Source organism: Ambystoma mexicanum, chromosome 6p, assembly GCF_040938575.1.
Source record: "Ambystoma mexicanum isolate Mex_15411 chromosome 6p, UKY_AmexF1_1, whole genome shotgun sequence".
Taxonomy (NCBI): domain Eukaryota; kingdom Metazoa; phylum Chordata; class Amphibia; order Caudata; family Ambystomatidae; genus Ambystoma; species Ambystoma mexicanum.
The window spans coordinates 1,203,878,733-1,203,904,325 of record NC_090935.1 but is presented as its reverse complement, the minus strand read 5'-3'; the positions used below and the strand labels follow the sequence as shown (position 1 = coordinate 1,203,904,325).

At 42.4% G+C, this 25,593-nt stretch overlaps 1 protein-coding gene across 4 annotated transcripts in view; it reads right to left on the bottom strand.

Moving 5' to 3' along the window:
• AGTPBP1 (ATP/GTP binding carboxypeptidase 1) overlaps positions 1–25,593 on the bottom strand; it is a 2,604,148-nt gene that overhangs the window by 1,216,091 nt on the left and 1,362,464 nt on the right. For 3 of the 4 annotated variants that reach the window (XM_069625853.1, XM_069625854.1, XM_069625855.1), the window contains one exon: positions 16,142–16,195. The exons of the other annotated variant lie outside the window; for it this stretch is intronic. In XM_069625853.1, coding sequence (XP_069481954.1) covers positions 16,142–16,195 — 54 coding nt within the window. The remainder of the gene's footprint in view (positions 1–16,141; positions 16,196–25,593) is intronic. 4 annotated transcript variants of the gene reach the window in all.

The following is a 25,593-nucleotide window of genomic DNA, read 5'->3' as shown; positions in this document are numbered from 1 at the left end:
GTCGGTGTTTCGTCCAGAGGAAGAGGAGGTCTCGACGTGGAGGAAAGCTGAAGGTCGTTGCACTGCCAGGGAAGAAACAAGCCGCTGAGTTTCCCGGTTACAAGGTACCACCCTTTTCTTCGCGATAGTGGTAAACCGTGGTATTCCGGTTGCCGGGGTGCTTGGCACGGGCAAGGCGGCCACGAGATGGTCCAGGAAGGCGAAAAGACGGGCAAACTGGTTATCCCCACCAGTCAAAGGAAGAAGACTCCCCGGGGTGGAGATCTCCTCTGTCGTCGGGAAAAGTGGTGAGACGGTTCAGCAGGGCTCCACCGGTGGGGTCGTCATTGCAGGTCAGCTCGGCTTCTCCCTCCTCGGATTCTTTAGGTCCTGTGGTGACTTCTGAAGTTCCAGTGCCCAAAGCCCTGCTTTTATGCAGAAAACCCCCATTCATTCAGCCTAGCTGTCAATCAAACATCATGCTAAGTGGTGAGCCACTTGGGCGAATCACACAAGAGTGTGACTTGAGTTGCTGAGGCAACTCAGTCCAGGGTGCCTAAACCCCCTCCCACATCCCCTGTGGTACCCAGACAGAGTGGCACCACTTTTGGAGGCTTCTGTGGAGAAGCACGCCAAAAAGTGGAACAAAGGGCTTGACTTGGGTTGGAGTCACAGAAGCGAACAGAAACGCCATTTTGGAACCAAGTTTCGGCAAAAATTACCAAGCAGTGAATTTATATTAATTTAATAAACTGGCGGTATGTTCGAGGCTATATTAAAAAGTGGTAGCCTCGAACAATGGGAAAATCCCATAGGAATATATTCGCGGTCGAATATAAAAAGTAGTATCCACTGCCACCAGCCAAAACTCGGTCGCGGGGGACTGGACAGTGCCCCCTCGAACAACAGACCCCGGGGCAATCGAATTGCCCCGACCAGTACCTCCACAATAGCATGGTTTGCACTGGTTCTGTTCACAATTTGAGACTAGTAAAGCCAATGGTGACTTTACATGCCCTGGGAGACAGTAGTCAGTCCCAGGGTATGGAGTCTATGTTTGGGGGTCGCTACGACACCCCTGGGTTACGGCACGGAGGGTGCTGTGTAACCCACATACCACAAACACATGAAGCCCTATGCGGTAAAGGACCCCATAGCCCATAGAACACATACAAAGTCAAAGGAACACCTCAAATCATGTCTAAGAGCGGGAGGAAAAGAGTCTCACACTTAGCAGGAGAAAAAAAATAAACCCCGAAAATCCAACAAAGCTGCTGGGGGACTCACTAGGTTTGGGAAATTAGCCTTTACAGAGAATTCTCCCTAACATGGTTGGGTTCTGAATCTCTGTTGATTTGTGTGGGTTGTTGCTTTCAACTAGTTACATGAAAAAGCATTTTCATAAGACTTATCTTCCTATGTGTGACTCACTGAAAACATTTGGCGTGCTTGATAAGTGAAAACATCATTGCCTGCTTGCAACTGATCTATTTATAATACATGAGGACACAAACATGTAGTGACATCACTGCCACTGTGTGGTCAGAAAACGCCACTACACACATGGATAAGAATACCAATAAGAGTTATAAAATGATCTTTGAAGGTCAAAATAATGTATAAGAATTATAACCTTTCCAACTTTCAAGTACATTTGGATTCTACAATATTATATAATATAGATACGCTTGCATTACACAAAAAGGTCAAATAAATGTATTGTATCCTTTAAATCTATGCAAATACATTTTAAAAATCCTTTTTGCTAAGAAATCAGTTATTTCAGTCAAATAGAACCGGAGTGCAAATCATGGCCATTATAGAATAAGATCTGAGTGGAAGGATTAATATTTAAATCAACAAGTAGAGGTAATGGCTACAATCCTAGGAACATGATATTCCAAAATAGCAAAGATGGTTTGTGTTCATCTCATTTACTTTAAAAGAATTATCTTTATGATCTATACATATGAGAATTGTAATTACTTTTAAGATATCCTTTATCCTATACAGCAAAATCAAGATAAGAGTACACCTGAAGAATGTCCAGCAGTAGCAAGCAAAATGTACAGAAACATGTGGGGTCAAGTCTGTGGGGCATATTTAATATGTGTTGCTCAATTACTGAGTTGTGAAAATCTTTTTCACAAAATAAGTTAACTATATGCATGCCTAGACAATTCACAACACTATTGGATAGCACTGTGTGGATTTAAGTTGTTTGATAAATTCATGATGCAATGCGTAGGGTTTGTGTTTTTGTACCTTTAGTAAAACATCTGAAATTATAACACATTGCCTTTCTATGTAAAATATCACTTGCATTTTATAGAGATTTATTTCAATTCTATACATTTGTATTGATTGGATAAGTAATAGATACATTATCATTTTCATCATATGAAGTTGATCCAAGTAGGCCTTTCCTACTTTTTTGAGTATTGTTAATTTAGTCCAGGAAATGTAGGAGTTTTTCTTTTATCTTGGGTTCCTTCTGAAATAAACACAAGTCCCTGAAAGCCAGACTAAGCCCCTTCATCTTCCTAATTTGATACATAAAATACTGTTAATTAAAAACAGGGTCACAGTATGTAATGAGGTCAGTAACATGGTAGCAGGGCATGTGGAGAAGGGAGTAGTAGTATGGAGGAGGGAGCAATAGTGTGCAGGAACGAGCAGTTGTTTGGAGGCGGGAGCAGTAACATCGAAGAGTGGAGGCAAGTAGTAGAAGGAGTGAGAGATGTTGGAGGGACAGAGGACGAATGCAAGGAGTAAAAATAGTGAAGGTGGGTGGAGTTTGGAGCAGAAGATTACAGTGAGGAGAATAGTATACAGAAACAGGGAAATTAGCACCACGGCGTGAGAAAAAGACCACCTAGTCGAGCTGTGTGTCTGAAAGGCACGTGCCCAGAACCTCTATTAACTACCAACAAAAGTGATAGTGTAGGGCTAGTTCAGAAAGTCCCAAAGGGAGTCTAAATAGAGAAGGTAATTGGCTTTAGGCTATCCCAACCAGCTAACCTAGAAAATAGACAGTACAGGTCAACAGTCTCTATATACTGTGATGAATCTTATGATATCATCACTCGTTTTCCTGGCGTAGCCACTTCTCGTGTGGCCAGGGGACGGCAGCTGCTACCTGATCCTGCAGGCAGCCACATGTGGGAGGAAACCCACAGTGGGATAAAAAAGTTTCATCAGAACTATCAGAACCAGCCACATATCCCCATTCCCTTTTAGAGATGTCCTTCTCTTTCACATGCCTTGATGGCGTATTGTGGCACTCTCCCTGAACCTATAATGGATATACCAAGTATTCCACAATACCCCATAAAGACTAGGTTATTAACAACTGAGACTAGGAAAAAGCGAGGAGTAGTGATGATTACTCCCTATGAGGTTCAATGCCATCTTTCTCAAAACTGCATCAGAAACAATACAACTGAGATGAAAAAGAGGGGAGGAGTGATGATGGTCACACACCACGAGAACCATGAGCAGCGACATAGTCACTGGCAAAAGACCAGTGGCCCAGCATGGTTTAAACCCAACCATGCCGGGAAGAGGAGCATGGGGTTCGCCAGCTCATGGCAGAGCAAGGTACCGGCAGTAGTGCAGGAGTCCAGACAGCTACGAGGTGCGAAAGGGCAGCCCGGTGAGCAGCACGCTTTGGAGAGGCTCACAGGACACGGAGCACAAGAAATAAAGTTGTGCTTCTTGAAGGCTGCAGAAGCTGGGATGCCAGCCAGAGTGCAGATGCTTACCGAAGACTGAGACAGGAGCCGAAGAAACACCCGAGTATTAGTCGGGAATGCACAGCAGCCATAAACAGAAAGCCGGTGAGCCCAGGGAAAGGGATGGGACACCGAAGCACTGTAGAGCAGCGCCACAAAGGCCCTAGACAGTGAGACTGGAGTCTGGGACCCACAAAACAAACTTGAGGAAGACTAACGAGGGAAACCAGAGAGAGACATTGTACGTTGAACAATGATGAAAAGGTCTACTGAATATTTGTAAAACAAGATGAATGAACGGATGAAAATTACCAAACAGAGTATAAAATGAGCAGATGAGAAGTATCGGTATGCAGTTTTGAAAGTAAATGCATACAAGTCCTGTCAGAAGATTATATACATGATGGTGCAGTCCGGCGATATTTCAACACATGGCACCTGCATTGGAACCTTCGGAGGAAGCTGTGCACAGGCCTCAAAAGCAGTGACCTGCTGAGCAGTATTGTTAAGCTGGACTTGGAGACACATACAGAGTCTCACAGAACTGTGTGTGTAAAAGGATAATTCGTGCCATAGCCAGCAAAATAGTTGAGCTAGTTCAGTGCTCATCTAAGATATCTGTGTTTACCTGCAGCATACAGGTTTGAATTCTGGCATGCCAACACAGTCCCCAATCCTTTTTAGGTCAATGCACTGAGTACAATTAAATTGGGTAATATTCACATTTTGTTTAATTAAAATCATTGGTCTATACAACCACAAAAAATCATAACGTTACATGTCAGTTAAAAAAATGTATACACAAAATTGGTATTACTAATACAAGAAATGTTCTCTAAAAGACTTCTGAATAATCCGTATAAATTAATACAAAAATACTAGATTCACTTTTATACAGGAAGGCCTATTTTCTGATTTAAGCATAAATATGAAATCAGATTCAAAATCGTATACAACCACTTTTCCCTTATCTCATGCACAGCACAAAAGGCATGAGTCAAAGTTTCAATTGGAGAGTTACCTAATCTACACATTGAATCTGAATACAAGATTCTATCCCATGACCAACTTAATAGAAATTTAAATATTTCACAGATCTGTCCTGTAGTGAATCATGCTTAAATCATAAGTATTCTTCTTACTACAATCTCAGAGAACTATCTACTTACTCAAGTTGGGCAAAAGAACTCCAATACCTAATTTAATCTGGATGGATCACCAGATCAGGTGATCAGGGTAATGTAAAAGTTCACCTTATCAATACTTATATCTAGCTCTTGGCCTCTTGGCTATAGGGTTCTATGTACAAACTCATTTTTGTGCTCAAAAATAAAATAGGTCCAATTTATTTTCTACAGCAAAATGCAGGGGTGGTAAGACCCTGCACACCCCTAGCCTGTCCTACCTAACCCCCCCCCTTTGCGGTATACCTAGCCCCAAACTACCATTTACTTTTTTTGCCGTATAAAAAATACTTTAAGAAAATTTTGTAAAAAAATAAATTCAACCATTTTGCTTTTGACCAAAAATGTGAACTCTGTCCACTGTATATCGTTACATCAGCATAAAGAATTATCTTTAGGGTTCATTGTTTGGCTGTACACATGGACTCCTGAAATAAAAATACTGCTTGTTCAATATACAAAGTAATCCTGGGGAGACCAAGACCCAATCCAATATTTTCTACACTACAAATGTATCCTTCAATATTTAATTTTCCATTTGAGTAATGTCTTTACAGTATAAATCCAGAATACGGCATATTAGTAGTGGCCCTCGTTTTAGTTCATAGAATTACATTAAAGGTTACAATAGTTTAGTGCCAAATGACAGCTCACATTTCAGTATGTTTGTAAAAATGAAGAGGCTTTCAGAACGTACGTACAACTATTTGGATGATTTCCAGTTTTTGTAATCATTAAGAGTAAGTCTCCCATATTTGTAGGTATCAACAACCCCAATGAAGATAACCCAGGCGTATAGCCCAGGGAGTCTTGATTCTATTAAAGACACAGAAGCGGGAATTATGCTTTAATGTCTTTAATACTACTCTTCAGCAGATTTTCAGATCTTACAATTCAATAAGCAAATCTTTAAACACTGTTCATTTTTTTTTCTTTTTCAAAAACGAAACTGGAAACTATCGAAGAAAAACTATTTCCCATGAATCATTTCCGCTTCAGTAATTTCCTCTGTGAAAATCCAACCAATCAGGACCCTTAAGCCTCCCTCATGCCATGTCCTGCCTGGGTCCTTGCCTCTTCTTTTTGATGACTCAAACTCAATGTTAAACAAATAACAGATCCACACGAAAGTCACAACCAGCCCAGGACGGCCAAACTGAAACATTGCTATTCCATCGTTGCCTGACTATCCTGTCTCACTACATCTGCGAACTCCGCCACCTCACAGTACTCCCACTGAATGCGGCAGCACAGAGTCTTCTGGTCATCTCCTGCGATAGAGAAAATATAATTAGGGTGGGAAATATGCTAGAAATATAGCGTGCCTGCGATACACTCCACCCTCCCCTCTCTCTCTCCGATGCTGACCGCTCCGCCCCCTTTGAGTATTTCTCTGGGCGGGATAATGCTTGCCTCCATGTCTTTAATAGAATCAAGACTCCCTGCGCTATCCTCCTGGGTAATCTTCATTCTATGTCGAGACTGGAGGCAAGCATTATGCTTGTTCAATGCTCCTACTACTGCTGCCACCAAATGCAGACAATGGGCTAAAATAAAACGCTCGGAAGGTAGAGACGCTCTACCAGTCAGCTGTCTTGAGAATGTCCTGCAAAGAAACCCCAACTGTAAACACTCTAGACACCATAGCTCCTCTGGCAGAATGTGTGCCAAAACCCGAAGTGTCTATTCCAACCAACGCTAAAATCTCTCTCCCCCATCTGGCAATGAAAGGGCTTCTGATGTGCAATTAGCAGGTGTGATATGCCTTGCGAGCTGACTTGCGCGGACAACCTCTCTTAGACCTTGATACACTGCACTACACACAATTTAGCACTGTCCCGAAAATATGGATACAAGATCATAGAGTTCCTTTAGTCTGCCTGGTGATGCTAAACGCCACGCCATCTGGATAGAAAACTTTCCTGTCAATCTCCAGCGCCTTCACATGGGACACCCTTCTGCATGACAATAGGCATAGTAACATGGCCAGCTTCCCTGACAATTGCTTGTCAGACAACTGGTCATTCTCTGTACATCGGGTGTTGGACGTCCCACAATGCGGTATACTTTGGGGGTGGCGGTTTAACCACCTTGACACCCTAAAGAAGCCAGACTTCGGCCGGGTGTTCTCCCACGTAGGCACCGTCCCAGTGTCCTGTCTGGTGGGGATGGCAGACCTATGCACTCTTATTGTACGAAACGCTTTCTCATCTTGTAATAAGGACGCTAAGAAATTAAGCACCTGAACTATAGCAGCAGAAATGGGATGAACACATTGCTGCATGCACGCACCAAGCCTCTCATCATTGCCATGTGGCTCCATAGCTCCTGAGGGCGGAAAGGGCCCAGGAGACTCTGATAAAGAGAGCAGCTTGTTCCGAAATCCCTGGCATACTCCACCATCACCCAAAACTCTGCAAACCAGTAGCCGGAGGCTCTCTGTCTGAATCAAAGGATGAGGACAGCCCTCCGGATCGGACAGCATATCCTACTGGGATGGTATCATCTTCGGGAAATCTGAGGAAAGTTCCATCAGTACTGGAAACCACGCTTGTGACTTCCAATTGGGCGGTATCACCACTGCCTCCCCCTTCTCCCTGAGGATATTTGCAAGTGTCCAGGCCATCATGATAAATGGGGGCAAGGTGCTGTGCATCAGACCGGTCCAATCTTGGAGAAATGCATCCATAACCAGCGCTCTCGGGTCCAGCCTCCAGCTGAAGTACCTGGGCAATTGCACATTCAGCCTGGACACAAATAGATCAGTACACCGAGGACCCCACCGGTCTCGGATCCTCTGAAATGTCCCCTTGTGAAGTCTCCAGTCGCTGGAGTCCCGCAGGTAGCGCAAATTCCAATATATTTCCATGTTCTGTGCTACTCTGCCGTGATGGAGATGTGGTTGCTGAGGCAATAGTGACAGAAGCCCTTTGCTAATTTCACCAACATTCTGGATCTGGTCCCCACCAGATGGTTGATGTAGCGGACCGCTGATGTGTTGTCCATCCTGAGGATGCAGCAACATCTCGCCTGGTCTTTCATCATTGCCCTGACTGCAAAGGAGCCTGCGAGCAGCTCTAGGTAGTTGATGTGCACGGGAAACTCTGCTGGCGACCATCTCCCACCTGTCTCTAATTTTCTACACCTTGCGCCCCAAACTGACCTGCTCGCGTCTTACTATTATATGGTCTGGGGCATCACAGAAAATGGCATGGTCGTTCCATACCTCCATGTTGTGGAGCGCCACTTCAACTCTACTTTGGCTTCTCCGTCCAAGGGGACTACTTGGTGATATCTCTACCCCCGCAGCAAATGTTTGATCTTTAGCCTCAGAAGCGCCCTGTAGTGCAAAGGGCCCAGGAAGATCGCTTGTATCGAGGTCGATAGCAGACCCACTACTCTGGCTAGATTTCTAAGTGATATAACCTTCTTCCTGAGCACTCCTCAACTCCTTCTTGATCGCCCTGAGCTTGGGCACTGGGAGTTCCAGCGTTGCCTTGGTAGTGTCTATGACGAACACTAGGAACTCCATGAGCTTGCTGGGGATGCAATCTGACTTCTCACAGTTTATCAAGAAACCTAGAGACATAAGCAGGGTGCGTGCCCATTGCATCTGCTCTTACAGCTGCACTTTGTCTGGTGCTAGGAAGAGAATGTCATCTAGATACACAATCATTCTCGCACCTCTCTCTTGCAGCCACAACAGGTCTCATGAACTTGGTAAAGGCACAAGGAGCTGAAGACAGCACGAAAGGCAGACACATACTGCCATACCTGTCCCTTACAAAGTAAAAATGGACGATGTTCGTCTGCGACTGGTACAGTGAGATATGCGTCTTTGAGAACCCGCCTTACTAGGCAGTCTCCTTGGCTGAGAATGTCCCAGAGGGGATGGATCCCCTCTATCTTGAAATGCCGGTTCATAAGCCAGCCGTTGGGACTCTTAAGGTTTATTACCAGACTCACCTTTCCCTTCCTGTGAACCACGAACATATTGCTGTAGAATTCCTCCCTCTGGGGGAGGCCTATCTCTATAGCGCCTTCCAATCTGAGCTCCAGTTCTACTTCCAGCAACTGTGCGTCTGCTTGGGGAGATCGCACTGGCTGCGGGAGCTGCGCTTGCTATGGATAACCAACCAATTCCAGCCTGAACCTCACTACAGTCTGCAAAATCTAGGCATCGCCTGATAGTCTGTGCCAATTTTTTTAAATACTGGTTTCTCCCCACCTCCAATGGAAGGTGTATATTATATATAGAACTGTTATCATCTGCTCCTGCGCTTTGGTGTGGTAGAATCATCTGCGACCTCTGGACCCTCTCCCCCGGGACGGGAAGGTGTCCTGCTGGCTTGTCTCCCAATATTTGGCTCTAGGTCGCTGAGGCTGTCTCTGAGCCTGGAATCAACAGGTCGCTCAACCTCTGTATTGACCGGCCCCTGGCAAAAACAGAACTAGGGAATATCCTCCTTATTGATTACTGCACCTTCTCGAGTGCAGTAAAAGTGCCAACAAATGTATTAATCTCCTTCACAAATGTTTCCCTGAACAGTAGGCCTTGTTTCATCTCGCCGGCCTCGTAGGATGCCAAATCACATAAATTGCAGTCTATTTTGAGCAGCATGCTCCATCTCCTATCTGATAATAGGGCACAAATTGCATTCAGTGGAAAAGCTTCCTTGAGCTTTTGAAAAGCATCGGCTGCCTCCTGGGGATTCTCTCTTGTCCCCTTCTCTTGACCCGGGGGAGTAGCAGAGGCCTTCCTCTTCCGGGTCACTTGACTCCCCTGTTGTTCAACCCTGCTTTGCGGGTGTAAATGGGATGGTCCTTCGCCTGGACTGTCCTCTCCCTTTTAATTGCTCAGCTTGTACCTCGCCTGGCTCTTATTGTCTATGAGAGCTTCTAGAGCACCTCGCCTGTCCTGAAGGGGTTTAACTCCTTGCGACACTGCTTGGACCAGAGATTCGCTTAGGACCTTCTTGAAGATGAGGATAAGGTCGGCGTCTTCCTCACTGAGGAATTCCTCAGCTTCCTCTGAAGCTTTGAACTACACTTTACATTCCTCCTGGCTCCCCTCACTCCAGGAATCTGCCATCTCTCTCCCAAGCACCGTGTCCTCCACCTGGTGATGACACTTGCAGTGTAATGCTGCTCCATTCTGTCACAGACTTTCCTCTTAATATTCGTTATTGAATATACATTTATTTAGAAAACATTTTTTTTTTAAAGCTTCACCAGTCTCTGTTTCTGTGAATACTGTTGGTCTGCAAGTGGCCTGAATGCCAAACGACACAAGTGAAAAACGAAATTGGCTCGGTAGGACCTCTACGGAAGCCACTCTGATCCAGCATGTTTGTAATGCTGTGGATAAATGCGTGCTGCAGCTCCTTTAGATGAGCAGATCGGGGGAAACGTGAGGTGCTTTATTCTGAAGTCAGTGTCGGCATGTTGAGCCACGACATCGCGAGGACGAAAGCAGCCTTTTCCTCACCGCAGGTCTGCTGAGAATGGTGCATACCCCATAATGCCTCAGAATAGGGACGCGAGCTGGCGTCGTGGTGTGGGTGAAATTGCTTACAGACCCAGCTTGCGTCCCTGGTTCCTGTCTGCGTGCAGCTTGTTGTCGTGCGTACGTGCCGCTCGCACATGATAGCCCTGTGCTTAAGCCCTAAACCGAAGGGTTGCATTTACTCGTGTGCTCTCACACAAAACACTACATGATTAATGTGAGTGAATATGAAATCAATACACTGCCATAAATAAATTCATTATTATTGCTCTAAATACATACAATAGTACACTAATCACAGAGCTAAATCTATAGAACTTATTTGCTGAGAAGCAGAAAAAAGAAGAGGAAAGGACGCAAACAGGACATAACACGAGGGAGGATTTTAAAGGAGGAGACTACTAAAGGAGGAAATGAGTCATGGGAGTTTTCTTGGGATAGTTTCCAGTTTCGTTTTTGGAGGGAAACAATGAAAAGTGTTTAAAAGTTTGTTTATTGAATTGTAAGATTTGAAAAGCTGCTGAAGAGTAGTATTAAAGAAGTTAAAGCATAATGCTTGCCTCCGGTCTTGACATAGAATCCCTGGATTCATTTTTTCTTTTACCATTAAAGACTGTGATAGCGATCGTTTTAATACTGATTTCGAAATCATGAGTTGCTAGTTACCTAGTTGTCTCATTCAAAATATATTGTAATGCTATAGGTGTCAAATCTAGAATGACTGTGGCATATGCAAACCATATTGGCCAATCTTAGGTGTATTTGATTTTTGCAGCTTTATTAAATGCATCTCCTAAAAAGGCAGTACAAACATTGTACAGCAGGGGAACTAGTAGACATCCACGTTTAAAACCATTATTTAATTAATTATTTTCTCTATTACGCCACCTAAATAAGATATGTTGACCTCTGTCAAACAGTTGGTATGAACTTCAATTACTAATTATGAAAAAGGTTGCAGAACACCACAATTTTCGAATGTTTTCCAGCGCTACCTCCATCAACTTTCACACAGATTTGATCAATTCTAGAGTTGTTCAATACAGAGGGCATTTTTTAAACAAATTGTGCATCTTTTGATAAGGTGACTGAAAGCCAACAAAATATCTACTGTAGATACCCCTTACTTAAAAAAAAGGATTGATAAAGGGGCATTAAGTTACTCACTTAAACCCAATTAGAAACATAGTCTAATATATGTTTAGAAAATATTTTAGCTGCCAAATCTTGTAAGACTATCCTTTATTTGTTCAGTTTACTAATATTACGAATTCATTAACATCTACCATAATGCTCTCCTTGCAATTTTACCAATTTTGATTAAGGGAGCAATATATTGTATAGGCCAGTTTAACATTATTTGCCCATAATTTTGAATTCAATTTCAATAGTGCCAATGGCAATTTGTACAGTCCATTAGCTCTAGATGCTTGTATACTTTAATTGTATCCAAAACCTTGCTCAATATCAATATTATTTTAAAATTCTTGAATCCTTATTTTTTGATAATCTCGTGTTCAAATCAACTATCTGCTTATATAACTGATGCAGATGTTGCTTTCATTATTTTTCGTGCACACAGGATATAGTTATACCGTACAATGAGGCCAGACCTCTGTAATAAGTTGGAAAAAAGATTTTGGGATCTTTATTTTGTACTGCTAAAAGGGATTCCTTCCAATGTTTTTACCTATACTACAAATTATATCATTCTTATATTCTTGCTGGAGTCTTTTTTGTGCAGAACAATCCCAAGTATAATAATTATATTATTGTCTGAGTTTCATATTCAAAATAGGTCTTCATTTTTACCTCCATGTTATACCAACTTATCTAATTATCAAGACCATATTTACCTATATTTCCTTTATGTTCATCTTTAACCCCATCTGTTCAATAGAATTTACTACCAAGTCATAGGTGGCTAAAGTACCTAAATATTCTCTAATGTAAAAAGTTATTAGGGAGAGAATAGATTTTCGACATTTCTGAATTGTATTAACCTGGACGACAATATTTATATATTATGGTATGGTGTCAACGACGATTTACAATTTAGTTTTAATATCTGTTTATACAAAATGAATAGCTTTTATGAAATTGGCTGAAAATAAAACTAATATTGTTCTTTTTTTTTTTTTAAATACTTCATACTTCAAGAGACCCAGAATTCATTTTCTTCCAACATTTTTCAAGAATGAAATGCTCACCAAGAACAATAGCCTTTGGTGTTTTTCCACTCGTTGTCCAAATAAGCTTATAGACCATTACATGATGTGTGTCTGTAATGGTAGTTATTGCTTCAAAAGAACAAACTTAGAAACGGGAAATAAAATATTTCATATTTATAAAGTGCAAAATTTGAAAGTTAGTCTTTCAAAAGGTATCCATTTAGAAGTCTGAAATCATGCAGTTCGCATATATACAAGCATAACTGGCCTCTTGCATAACCTTACATCTACGGCTATGAAAGTCTTTCAATAATCCAACAATCATCAGTATAACTTACTTCAATATTGTTTAGGAAATCATTAGCAGAATACTTCAAGTCACCTGCTAAGAGTATAAAATATCTTGTAACTGCTTTGCTAACTCTAGGTACATGGCTTCCAGCAAACCTAGAATATAATCCATAGATTTTTGATGAGGGATATAATCATTGACCAGTACCAGGGGCTGGGTCTTATCTTCTAACAGTAATTTTATCACTTGAAAAATAACAGGATCTTATATCAATTTGTGTTGGAAACCTTATCTAGATTCAACATGATCATCAATCTTCTGTCAGGAAGAACATGCAATGAAGTGATTGCCAATTTATGGTAGCAGAGGTAATTTTGAATTACAATTTCTTCCAATAACCATGCTTTCTGTAAATAATGGCATGTGGGCAAAGAAAACTCCTTGTCCTGTAATTCTGACCCACTGAAATATTCAAGGATGCTAAAGTTAACATATCAAATACAGGCGTATCATTCATAGGGTCATATAATCTTCCATGGTTCTAAAGCTAGCTAGAACCTATTCTGGATTTTGCTAATTTGTTCAATTCATTGTCATCCTTTAATTGGATAATTATTTCCCTTTTTCCCTCACTTACTGTAATTTTAAACTAGGCTAGTTAATCAAATGTTATAATTGTGTTGATTTTTCTTTTTCTTTACTGGATTTTGTTTTTTAGATGGATTTCATATTGTAAATACATCAATACCCATGGCTCAAATCTTATCGGAATACCATAGAATCAAATGCAAGTTTGTGATGGAAGTACATTTCACAAATCCTCTTGTTGAGTACCAGCAACCAATCCAATTCCAACTAGAACCAGCTCCTTTAATGGAATTACTTACAATGGTGCTACAGTGTATAATAGTTCTAGTAGTGTCAATCTATTAATAAAAACTTGTTTTTTCATCAAATAACTGAGGGAAAAGATTGTGATTTGTAACTAAATCATATTCCCATCTCTTTGGATGAGTACTTTTTTCATCTCATATCGAATATATCCTTTTTTCTTCACACTGATAAGATCAGGCAGGATGAGTAGCACTCTTCACTTCTCCAGTATAAACAAAGTCCGGACATCCAAGTAGAAGTAAAATCCAGTCTTTATTGATGCCTTGCAAACAGCACTAAAAATCCATTAACATTATGCTCTCCCAAAGTGCAAAGAATATTGTGCGCATTGGGAACGTTAACGCGTTTTGCGGCTTTCCTCGCCGCTTGGTCACAACAATGCGTCCCCATCAAACCACAGAGTTTTATATATATATACACACATATACACACACACTTTTTTTTCATACATTTTTTTCAAACATGTATCCGGAGAAGACAATTTAGACTGATCTTTTAATATTTCATCTTGCTCAACTTGCCTAGAGTCACCATTATATTTTTTAAAAGAACGATTCTTTATCAGTTGCCCATTGATTGATCACTTAATCAGCATATTTTTGGAGGACTCTGGGTTCAACATTAAGAGTTCTTCAACAAATATCACTTTTGCAACAGCAGAAACTTTATTTATAAACTCTTGATTCTTTAGCCAGCCTGAAGATTGATGATATTATCTTTTGCAATAGTCCTATATGTTTTGTAAACAAAACGTTCACATCTGTATTTTGTTATCGTTTGTATTATTAAGTCCATCATCTTTTATCATCATGGTATTATCAATGGTTACATGCTTATTTTCCTCGTTTCTGGATTTTATTTCACATTGACACAATTGGTATTCATTTTTCTCATCTCCCTCACTCCTGCCCATTTGGCTAAGTACACCAACTTCTACCAAGTCAACTGCATGGAAATCAGCCTTTCAAATTGAGATTCATTACACAAAAGAACTTTGGCAGGAATCCTTGTTGTGTTACGTTTACTCATTTGGTTGCTGTTAAAACATCGAAATGAATACAATACATTTTAACCTCCTGATATATTTATTGTACTGAGTTATTTGGTAAAATGTTGGATAGAAGAGATCTTTGGGAATCAGCTGCTTCTTTTATTCCTTTTCAATCATATTTGTGCTCATTATCTAGAGGTTCTTAAATAACATTTAATGAATTACACTTTATCATTATTGCTCTATTATTTAATTTGAGTACTACTAAATGCAAATGAGGATTGTCCTCTTCTAAACTTTGGTGGATTAACTGTTTGTGTACTTTTTAGCACTATTTAATTGTTTTGGTTCCAATGAGAATGCTCCCTTGGAAATTGTATTTAAAACTAACCAAAATCAAAGACTAAAATATTTCAACTCCAACTTCTAAAATACTGAATATTGAAAGGAAAATGTGAGTAATACATTGAAGATCTATTCTTCACATCGGTTTAAAATCTTTTAGAGTTCCTTAAACAATAAATATTCTTTAATTTCAGATAAAGCTTTGCAGTTGCAAGGTTTTGGATATGTTTTAAGCCAATGGGTGCACTCCTTCCATAAGTAAGATTGAATCCACAGTCAACTACAGCTGACATCACCAATATAGCTACACACTTGGTGGCAAACCGCTAGGAGTAGGGATAATTTGGCCTGCATACAATGTGTATCCTGACTGAGTCTCTCCTGGTGCCAAGGCTGAAAGTTCTTCAAAAGAAAACAGAAAGCAGGTTTGCGAAAAATCAACCGTGATGACATACTTAAGCACTTCAGTGGGCGGTAGGGATTACCAGTATGGATGTGACGTGCCACCCAGCTCCGACTATTTCCTGGTCCCAAGGCCTCCAGTTCTTCAGCACAAAGCAAGTTGGGAACACTGACTTTGCTGTCACACTTGTATACTTTTTTGGGAGTAGAGATTATATCCCCTGTTTGAGACTGCCTCCTAGCATTGACTACCTCCTGGTCCTAAGGCCAAAGGCTCTTCAACAGAATGCAATACAAAGCCAGTTGCCAACATCAACACCACTGGCACACCTGGTAATAATAGCACTCAATATTATAGTGCTTAAAATGGAGAGGAATTCGGCATACATCACTATCTAATACAATAATATGTATCGCCATCATCATCATCATCGTTGCAGTGGAGGAAGCTGCTCAGATGGGAAAATGTCAATGATAAAGCTACAATACAGAATGTAATATTGCTACTAAAATGACTGGAATTATGTGAAATGAAGAAAATCTTATATGATCAAATGGAATGCACAATGTCAAATGCACATTTGAGAATGTTTTATAAATTTTATAATTGTGAAAATCTTACCTTTTAGGGCTTTTGACTTACCCTATCTTTTGGAGACTGCTGTAATTCATGTGGTAATCCTACCTTTTTCCTTTTCTATAAAACAAATGTCTGCATTTTTTCCTCATCAGCAATTAAAATGAAATCATTTACAATAGAGCTACTTATTTTTTTAAAAGTAAGCATTTACATTTATTGTGCTTAAATGTTTTCATACAAAATAATAGATACATTTTACAAAAATGTACAATATTGTTAGCAGGTTTGTTTCAAAATGATGCTCCTACAACACTATTTTTGGGTTCATGCCACATGAAATACCAGCAAATGATCCCAGTAGAGAGTGATTTACTACAAAATAACTACCCTTACAGTTAGCAAATGTTCACATAAGAGAAGGTGTTTAAAGTTTTGTTTTCAGTTTGTTCATTTATTCAGTTGTCCTTTTTGTTGTGTTGGCTCGAGGTCTGTGGCAGGGGTGCACTATACCTTATTGATCAATCAAATGTCCCTCTGGGACACTTCAGGTATCACCAACCATAGCACTTCAAAATCCAAATTTCAATGGTTGAACAGTAAATTGTCCCCTCCTGCAATATTTCGGGAGAAAAGACAAACATATATCCATGATTTTTTATAAATGTTTCCCTGTTTCGTTTTATAATCATTTTAAAATTGAGGTGTCGCAAGTCCCCAGGGTACTTTGACCTCCAAGGGCACTTTGGGTCCAGCCTTGGTACTATGGTTCCAGTCCTATCTGCTTGAGACTTTTTTGGATGTTTTTCACTAATGTGTTGTGGCCATTTTTGTAAGAATTCTTTGTATTTTGAATTGCACTCTATTTTGTTGTTTGACTTGTTTATGTTTGTTTTGGTTCTGTTGTATTTTGTTCCTATTTTCCGGAATATGTGTTGTTTTTAAGTATGTATTTTTGAATGGTTGTTGGCTTTTGAGATTTCCAGCCTACAGATCCAGATTTCAAATAGTTTTTTTAAATGTCTTTATTTCGTTTTCCATTGTCAACATAATAAACAACCAATATTACATCGGTCAGAACCACCAATATGTAAAACAACTTACCCCAGATCTAGTCCCATCGCCCCCACACAACCGCCTCACCAACATCTCCCTGTAACGCTCACCTGATTCCCACGGAGGCGCAGGTCTGGCTTCGAGTGCTGATGTTTCTTCAATGGTGAAGCGCAGGACTCTGAAGATGGACAGGAAGGGCCCTCTACTCTGGCTTCTCCGGCTCGCAGGAATATTCCCCTGTGCGTGAAAAGGGAGTACTACCTACTGACTGAGTTATGCTCAAGCCTCCCACTCTCTTCCAACCCTCCACGATACCCTTCCACGATTCCCCGTGAAGTCTCACCTTAGGGTCAGGAAGGATGAGCTCTCCATCCTGCTTCCGATGCAGGGGCGCGTTGAAACCCAGTTACTTCACTGGATTGAGGATTGATGGGAGTTCAGGTAAGCTTGACTATTCAGGTAAGGCTCTGTAAAAGTTCTGTTGCAAGTTCAAAAGTCCAAGCTTAATAATAATGTTTATTGTCTTTTTGCAGCAAGCGCTAATGCTTATGTCTTTTTTCCCCTTAGGGGCCGGGGTTCGGAATGCCGGAGATATGGCGCCAACCCAAAGTGAAACGTGCAGTTCCAGTAAATGGCAGGTTAGTTCTGGATGAGCGCTCGGGAACTGTCTTTGCATACGCTCATTCAATGTCTGTCTTTTTTCCCCATGGGGGCCGGGGTCCGGAAAATGCCTGGAAGCGGCAAGACCCGAAATTAAATGGGAATGACCCAACAGGTAAGTCTTATTCCCTTCCTTCTCTCACCTCTTATTCTTGTCTTTTTCTCTAGGCTCTGGGAAGTGGCTGGGTATCCGGATGATCGATGCTGAAGATGGAGGAACCCAGGAAAGGTGAGTGAAATGCAGCGCTGCAGCGATCGTAACGAAATGCTTTTAAAAATAATGTCTTCCCTTTCAGGATCGTCGGTGATGTCTCTGTGGTGCAGATTTAGCTGGTAAGGTCTCTTGTCTCCCTTTGTAGGTGACCCAGGATGCTGACAGGCGTGGCTGAAGTCCAGATGCAGGAGCTGACACGGTGAGCGTCCAGCTACGAGGAGCAGAACGCGAAGCGTGAGTTGCTGATCGGGTGTGGTTTAAATAGCTTTGGAAGAAGTCCCAAGTGTGTATCCTTCCTCCAATCAGGTATGTATCCTTCCCCGACCACACCCGGGTGGAAAGTAGTCCCACAGGTAAAGTAGTTCCATTCAGGCCTCAAGAGGGCCTGGATGTGGCAGCATGGTCTGCATCAGGTAAGGGCACATTAAAACACTTGAACACATGTCTAGCTTTATGAGCCTGGCGCCTAAGGCGTCAGGACAGAGGTCCAACATGAGCCTGGCGCCTAAGGCACCAGGACTGCGTCCAAAGGGCCCCAGCTTGGACCTGCTGGCACTCCCCTGGGGGAAATGATGCCTGCCTCTGGGGTTGCTGGGTCGGACCTGGCTCCTTGGATGTAGGCATCATGACAGTACCCCCCCCCTCAAGGCCCCTCCCAAGGTTCTTCCCTCCGGGGGTTTGGGCTTGTTCGGAAATCTCCGGTGAAACCTTTGTACTAATCGAGGTGCGTGGACATGGTTACTAGGCTCCCACAATCTCTCCTGAGGTCCATATCCCTTCCAATCAACAAGATAAAAGAGTTTCGACTTTACCACCTTGGAGTCTAAAATGTCTTTAACTTCGAATTCTAATTCCCCTTCAATTTGAACTGGATCTGGAGGCTTTGATAATCGGGTTCCTGGTTGTACTGGCTTCAAAAGTGATGCATGAAAAACTGGATGAACACGCATGTTGGACGGTAGATCCAGTTTAAAGGCCACTGGGTTGATTATAGCTTTGATGGGATAAGGTCCTATGAATCTGGGATTGAAGGTTCGCGGGCCCTTGAGGGGTAAATGTTTAGTTGCTAGCCATACCTGGTCTCCTACTTGGTAAGGAGGAGTTTTACTTTGGTGCAAATCAGCGTTTTCTTTATACTTTTTCTTGGCTTGCTGTAAATGAGTTGCAGCTTCTTTGAAAGCTCGGGTTATTGTGGAATGCAGATGATTTACTGCGGGCATTTCCAGGGTCAGAGGTGGATCTAGGTCAGAGGTCCGAGGATGGTGACCATACAAAGTATAAAAGGGGGTTTGTCTGGTTCCAGAATGCACTGAATTGTTGTATGCATATTCTGCGATCCAAAGGATGTCTTTCCAATTTAACTCCGATTGGTGTAACATGCACCGAAGATATTGCTCGAGAGTCTGATTGGTTCTCTCGGTTTGTCCATCGGTCTGGGGGTGGTGGCTGGTGGATAACCGCACATCTATTTGTGCTAGTTGGCAACAATTCTTCCAAAAATGTGAGATAAATTGACTTCCACGATCCGAGACTAATATGGAAGGGAAACCATGTATGCGAACTATATTCTCCAGGAATTCCTTGGCCAAGGTGGAAGCTGAAGGCAAACCCTTTAAAGGGATAAAGTGGGCCATTTTGGAGAATAGGTCCACAATTGCCAGGATTGGGTTGTAACCAGCACAAGGAGGCAGATCTGTTATAAAGTCCATTGACAGGGTGTGCCGTGGTGCCGGTGGAATATCCAAGGGTTGAAGTAGGCCGGCTGGCCTTTTCTTTTGAGCCTTGTTTTGGGCGCAAATTCCACAAGACAGTACAAAAGACTTTATGTCTTTTCTCCAAGAAGGCCACCAGAAGTGGCTTTTGATTGTTTCCTCCGTTTTAGCGATACCAGGGTGTCCTTCCATTAAAGATTCATGATGATGGGCAATAACAAGTTCTTGCAATTCTATACTTGGCAGAAACAACCGCTCCTGGAAGTAGGGTAAGTCATCCTTAACGGTGTAATGAGGACTCTTTTGACTCCATCCAGTAAGGTTGAAGAGTCTAGAAGTTGTTTTACTTGCGTTTGGATGTCCTCAATAGTTTGCAATGAAGTTAAGCCTAAGATTCTTTGCTCAGGTATGATGGGCACAGGTTCTAAGCTCGAATTAGGTTCTTCCATGCCAATCCGGGATAAGGCGTCTGCTTTTCCATTCCTGCAGCCAGGGCGATAGGTAATTACAAAATCAAATTCCGCAAAGAATAGAGCCCATCGGAGTTGTCGTGAAGATTGAGCTTTAGCCGTCTTTAAATACTGTAAGTTTCTGTGGTCAGTAATTACGGTGATGGTGTGTCTTGCCCCGAAAGGTAGTGACGCCAAGCCTTGAAAGCAGATTTGATGGCCAGTAACTCTTTATCGGTAATTGCGTAGTTGATTTCAGGAGGAGAAAATTTTCTGGACCAAAAGGCCACTGGGTGTAGTTGGTTAGTTTTTGGGTCTCTTTGCGACAGGACAGCTCCCATGGCCGAACTGGATGCATCGGTTTCCACTATGTACGGGAGATCTGGGTGTGGGTGCTTCAATACAGGTGCAGAGGTGAATTTGGTTTTCAGGTCCTGAAGGCTTGTTCGGCCTCAAGAGTCCATTTGAAGCGTTTGTTTTTCTTTAGGAGAGCGGTGATGGGTTGGACTGTTCGGGAAAATTCCGGGATGAATCTTCGATAGAAATTGGCAAAGCCGAGCATGCTCTGAACTCCCTTCACCGAGCTTGGAGATGGCCATTTGAGGATGGCGTCCACCTTTCGCGAGTCCATTCGGACTCCTTGAGGTGTCAGGATGAATCCGAGAAACTCAACTTCTGTGGTATGAAAAACGCATTTTTCGAGTTTTGCAAATAGTCTGTGCTGGCGCAGTTTCTCAAGAACTGCCCTAACATGTTTTCTGTGATCAGATTCTGAAGAAGAGTACACCAGGATGTCGTCAATGTAAACAATGACACAGACATCGATAAGTTCCCGAAGAACATCATTCATAAAGTACTGAAAGGCGGCAGGTGCATTGCACAAACCGAAGGGCATCACCTGATATTCGAAAAGCCCAAACTTGGTGCGGAATGCAGTCTTCCATTCGTCGCCTTCTTTTATGCGCACCAGGTGATAAGCTCCTCGGAGATCTAACTTGGTGTACACACAAGCGTCTTTCACCTGGTCGATAAGCTCAGGGATCAAGGGCAGAGGATAACGATTCTTAATCGTTATTTGATTTAGGGCGCGATAATCTATACACGTTCTAAGGTCGCCTTCTTTTTTCGGAAAGAAGAACAGAGCTGAAGAGACAGGAGACTTGGACGGGCGAATGAAACCATTGGCTAGGTACTGATCTAAATACTGACGCAAATGCAGGTTCTCAGGTTCCGTAAGAGCATAAATCCTACTACAAGGTAGTTGAGCATTGGGTACCAGATCGATTTGGCAATCATAAGACCGATGGGGAGGTAATGTGTTAGCCTGTTCTTTCTGAAAAACGTCTTGGAATTCTTGGTATTCTGACGGTAGCTGTACAGGGGTGGAAGTTGCTGAGGCTAGACCCATAGCTGGATTTCTTGGATAACAAGTTGGTTCACAATCAGGAAAACTTATCTTCTTTGCTCGCCAGTCTATTCTGGGATTATGTGTTTCTAACCAAGTAATTCCAAGAATTACTTGAAATTGTGGGGCCTTGATCACATCAAACACGATTGCTTCCCGATGTCCATCCTGACCCACCAGTGTCACTTCAACAGTGGAATGCGTTACAGGCCCTGAGGCTATTTCGGTTCCATCTACTGTAGTAATAACATCTTGGGTTACTTTCGGGCGGAGAGGAAGCTTAATCCTGGAAGCCAATTCACGGTCTATGTAATTTCCAATAGCTCCACTGTCGATGTATGCTTTTATAGCATGCAACTGCTGAGGCTGTTTTGGGTCCACGAGCACCATTGGCATGACAAAATGCGAGGTCAAAGAGTTAGTTTTCAAGCTCGGCAAGCGGACCCCTACACTTGCCGGGCTAGGTCGTTTCCCGAATCAGGTGTCACTAATTCGTTATCAGTAGCTCCAACCACCTTCTTAAGTGGTTTAACTGGACAATTTCGAAGAAAGTGACCGGAAGTCCCGCAATACAGACAAAGTTGCATTTGCCGCCTTCTCCCTCGTTCTTTCTGCGTTAATGGTCCTTTAACACCACCGATTTGCATAGGTTCAGATACGTCGGTACTCTTGGAGTTAGCGTGGGTTTTGATCAGTACTCGGTTTTCATACTTGAACCGATCTGCTTTTCTATTTTGAAGTCTGTGATCAAGTTGAACCACCAAGTCAATGTAGTCTGCGCAGACCTGGGGTGGGTTTACTATCTGAGCTAGAACATCCTTAAGCTCTCTGCGCAGGCCTCGATGAAACAATGTGATCCTTTTGCTTTCTGGCCATCCAGTTTCCACAACCAGTCTGTTAAAGGTGGCTATGTAGGACAGAAGATCCTGATTACCTTGTCGTAAGGATAGCAGTTCGTTATCAAGGGCCTGTCCTTGAGAGTGTCGAGCGAACAATCTTTCCATGCTGGGCTGGAAGCCCTGACAATTCTGGAGAATGGGATCATCCTGATTTACCAATGGAATAGACCAATCGGCAGCACTGCCACTGAGGTAAGATAGTATAAAGGCTACCTTGGTCTGGTCGTTAGGGAAGGCTCTCGGTCTGCATAGAAAGTGTAAATGACATTGGTTCATAAAGACGGCATATTTCTTGGGATCCCCCGCAAAACGTTCAGGCGGGGCCAAAGGCATGTGTCCAGGTAGATTAATTTGTACCGGGTTACTCAAACCCATTGATGTGGAAATGTCTCCGGAATTAGGTAAAGGAGTGTGCCCTGCCTGGGCCTGTAATAACCTTTTGGCTAGGTCATCTGTTCTTTCCTTGGATAAGATCAGTTCTCTTTTGAGAGCGTTAGTCTCCTGGCGGGCTGAGTGCACCTCTGCCCGTAATTCCCCCAAAAGCTGGGCCAGCTGGTCAGTCTCGGAAGTCTCCATAGCGCCCGGGTGGGAAATTGTGGGTAGGCTTCGCGTTCTGTAACGCTCACCTGATTCCCACGGAGGCGCAGGTCTGGCTTCGAGTGCTGATGCTTCTTCAATGGTGAAGCGCAGGACTCTGAAGATGGACAGGAAGGGCCCTCTACTCTGGCTTCTCCGGCTCGCAGGAATATTCCCCTGTGCGTGAAAAGGGAGTATTACCTACTGACTGAGTTATGCTCAAGCCTCCCACTCTCTTCCAACCCTCCACAATACCCTTCCACGATTCCCCGTGAAGTCTCACCTTAGGGTCAGGAAGGATGAGCTCTCCATCCTGCTTCCGATGCAGGGGCGCGTTGAAACCCAGTTACTTCACTGGATTGAGGATTGATGGGAGTTCAGGTAAGCTTGACTATTCAGGTAATGCTCTGTAAAAGTTCTGTTGCAAGTTCAAAAGTCCAAGCTTAATAATAATGTTCATTGTCTTTTTGCAGCAAGCGCTAATGCTTATGTCTTTTTTCCCCTTAGGGGCCGGGGTTCGGAATGCCGGAGATATGGCGCCAACCCAAAGTGAAACGTGCAGTTCCAGTAAATGGCAGGTTAGTTCTGGATGAGCGCTCGGGAACTGTCTTTGCATACGCTCATTCAATGTCTGTCTTTTTTCCCCATAGGGGCCAGGGTCCGGAAAATGCCTGGAAGCGGCAAGACCCGAAATGAAATGGGAATGACCCAACAGGTAAGTCTTATTCCCTTCCTTCTCTCACCTCTTATTCTTATATTTTTCTCCAGGCTCTGGGAAGTGGCTGTGTATCCGGATGATCGCTGCTGAAGATGGAGGAACCCAGGAAAGGTGAGTGAAATGCAGCGCTGCAGCGATCGTAACGAAATGCTTTTAAAAATAATGTCTTCCCTTTCAGGATCGTCGGTGATGTCTCCGTGGTGCAGATTTAGCTGGTAAGGTCTCTTGTCTCCCTTTGTAGGTGGCCCAGGATGCTGACAGGCGTGGCTGAAGTCCAGATGCAGGAGCTGACACGGTGAGCGTCCAGCTGCGAGGAGCAGAACAACGTGAAGCGTGAGTTGCTGATCGGGTGTGGTTTAAATAGCTTTGGAAGAAGTCCCAAGTGTGTATCCTTCCTCCAATCAGGTATGTATCCTTCCCCGACCACACCCGGGTGGGAAGTAGTCCCACAGGTAAAGTAGTTCCATTCAGGCCTCAAGAGGGCCTGGATGTGGCAGCATGGTCTGCCTCAGGTAAGTGCACATTAAAACACTTGAACACATGTCTAGCTTTATGAGCCTGGCGCCTAAGGCGCCAGGACAGAGGTCCAACATGAGCCTGGCGCCTAAGGCGCCAGGACTGCGTCCAAAGGGCCCCAAGCTTGGGCCCGCTGGCACTCCCCTGGGGGAAATGATGCCTGCCTCTGGGGTTGCTGGGTCGGACCTGGCTCCTTGGAGGTAGGCATCATGACACTCCCTCCTTTAAAAAAATGTAATTTTAGTTTTCTTTTTAAATACAGGGGGAGTCCTTTTTAATAAAAACAATTTAAACATTACTGTGAACATTTTTATTCTTAAATAGTTCATGTTAGACAGGCTTTTTAAAATATTCGACAGCATTTTATTTGTATTTGAGCATGTCTATGCTCTTTCTTGTCTTCTTCATTTTGTAAAACGTTCAAGAGTTGTAAAAGCGTGGTTTGTTTTATGCTTACTCTATGTGAAAAAGCTATGGCAGGCTTTCAATTCATTACTTTCCTGCCAAGTTGATATTTGTAAAATGTGTCAGTTTCAAATGTATAGCTCAATTTGTGCAACCTTCTGCTAATTCTGCTTAAACCATCAGTCTATGAAGTAGTATTCAAATTCAGAAATTGTTTGCTTGTTTTAGTGACAAAATGTAATTCTTTTTAAACTTACTCCTAAGTGACATTTCTCACCCTTTTTTGGTAATATATTATTTTGTACATTGCATCAAAAATCCTGCAGGTTACAGTCAGTATATTTAATAAATGTGTGAATAAATGATCGGTATCTATTTCCATGTTTGCTGTAAACCGTCTGCACCATTAACAATCCAAATACAGTATTACACATTTTTCAAATACTGAGCATTCAAATTTATTGCATATATTAACACTTTGCTTCCTATTCCTATGCTGCATTGGAATTCAATTCCTTTTAAAGTTTTAGAAAGTTCTTCTGCAAGAATTAGATTAGGCAGCCCTTTTGAGTGTTAGATCTCCTGCGTTTCAGGTACATTTGAAATGTGTCTCCTATTTAACCCATTTGAAAGGTTTTCACTCCAAATAATGCTTTTTTGTGTCAGTTGCTTGCCTAACAACTTTGCTCCTGTTTTTGATAAGATTTTAATTTTCAACACAGTCCTTATCTGTATAGGGTTTGTGTGTTAATTTAGCAATTTCTACCATGTTTTCTCTGTACATTGATCTCCTATGGAGGTATTCTTTATCTTTGAGTTAGATTCCTGTTTTCATATTAACTTTTAGTAGAAACTCAATTCTTCCAACAACAATATGCCAAAATCACAAACAAGTGTTATTTTTCTAT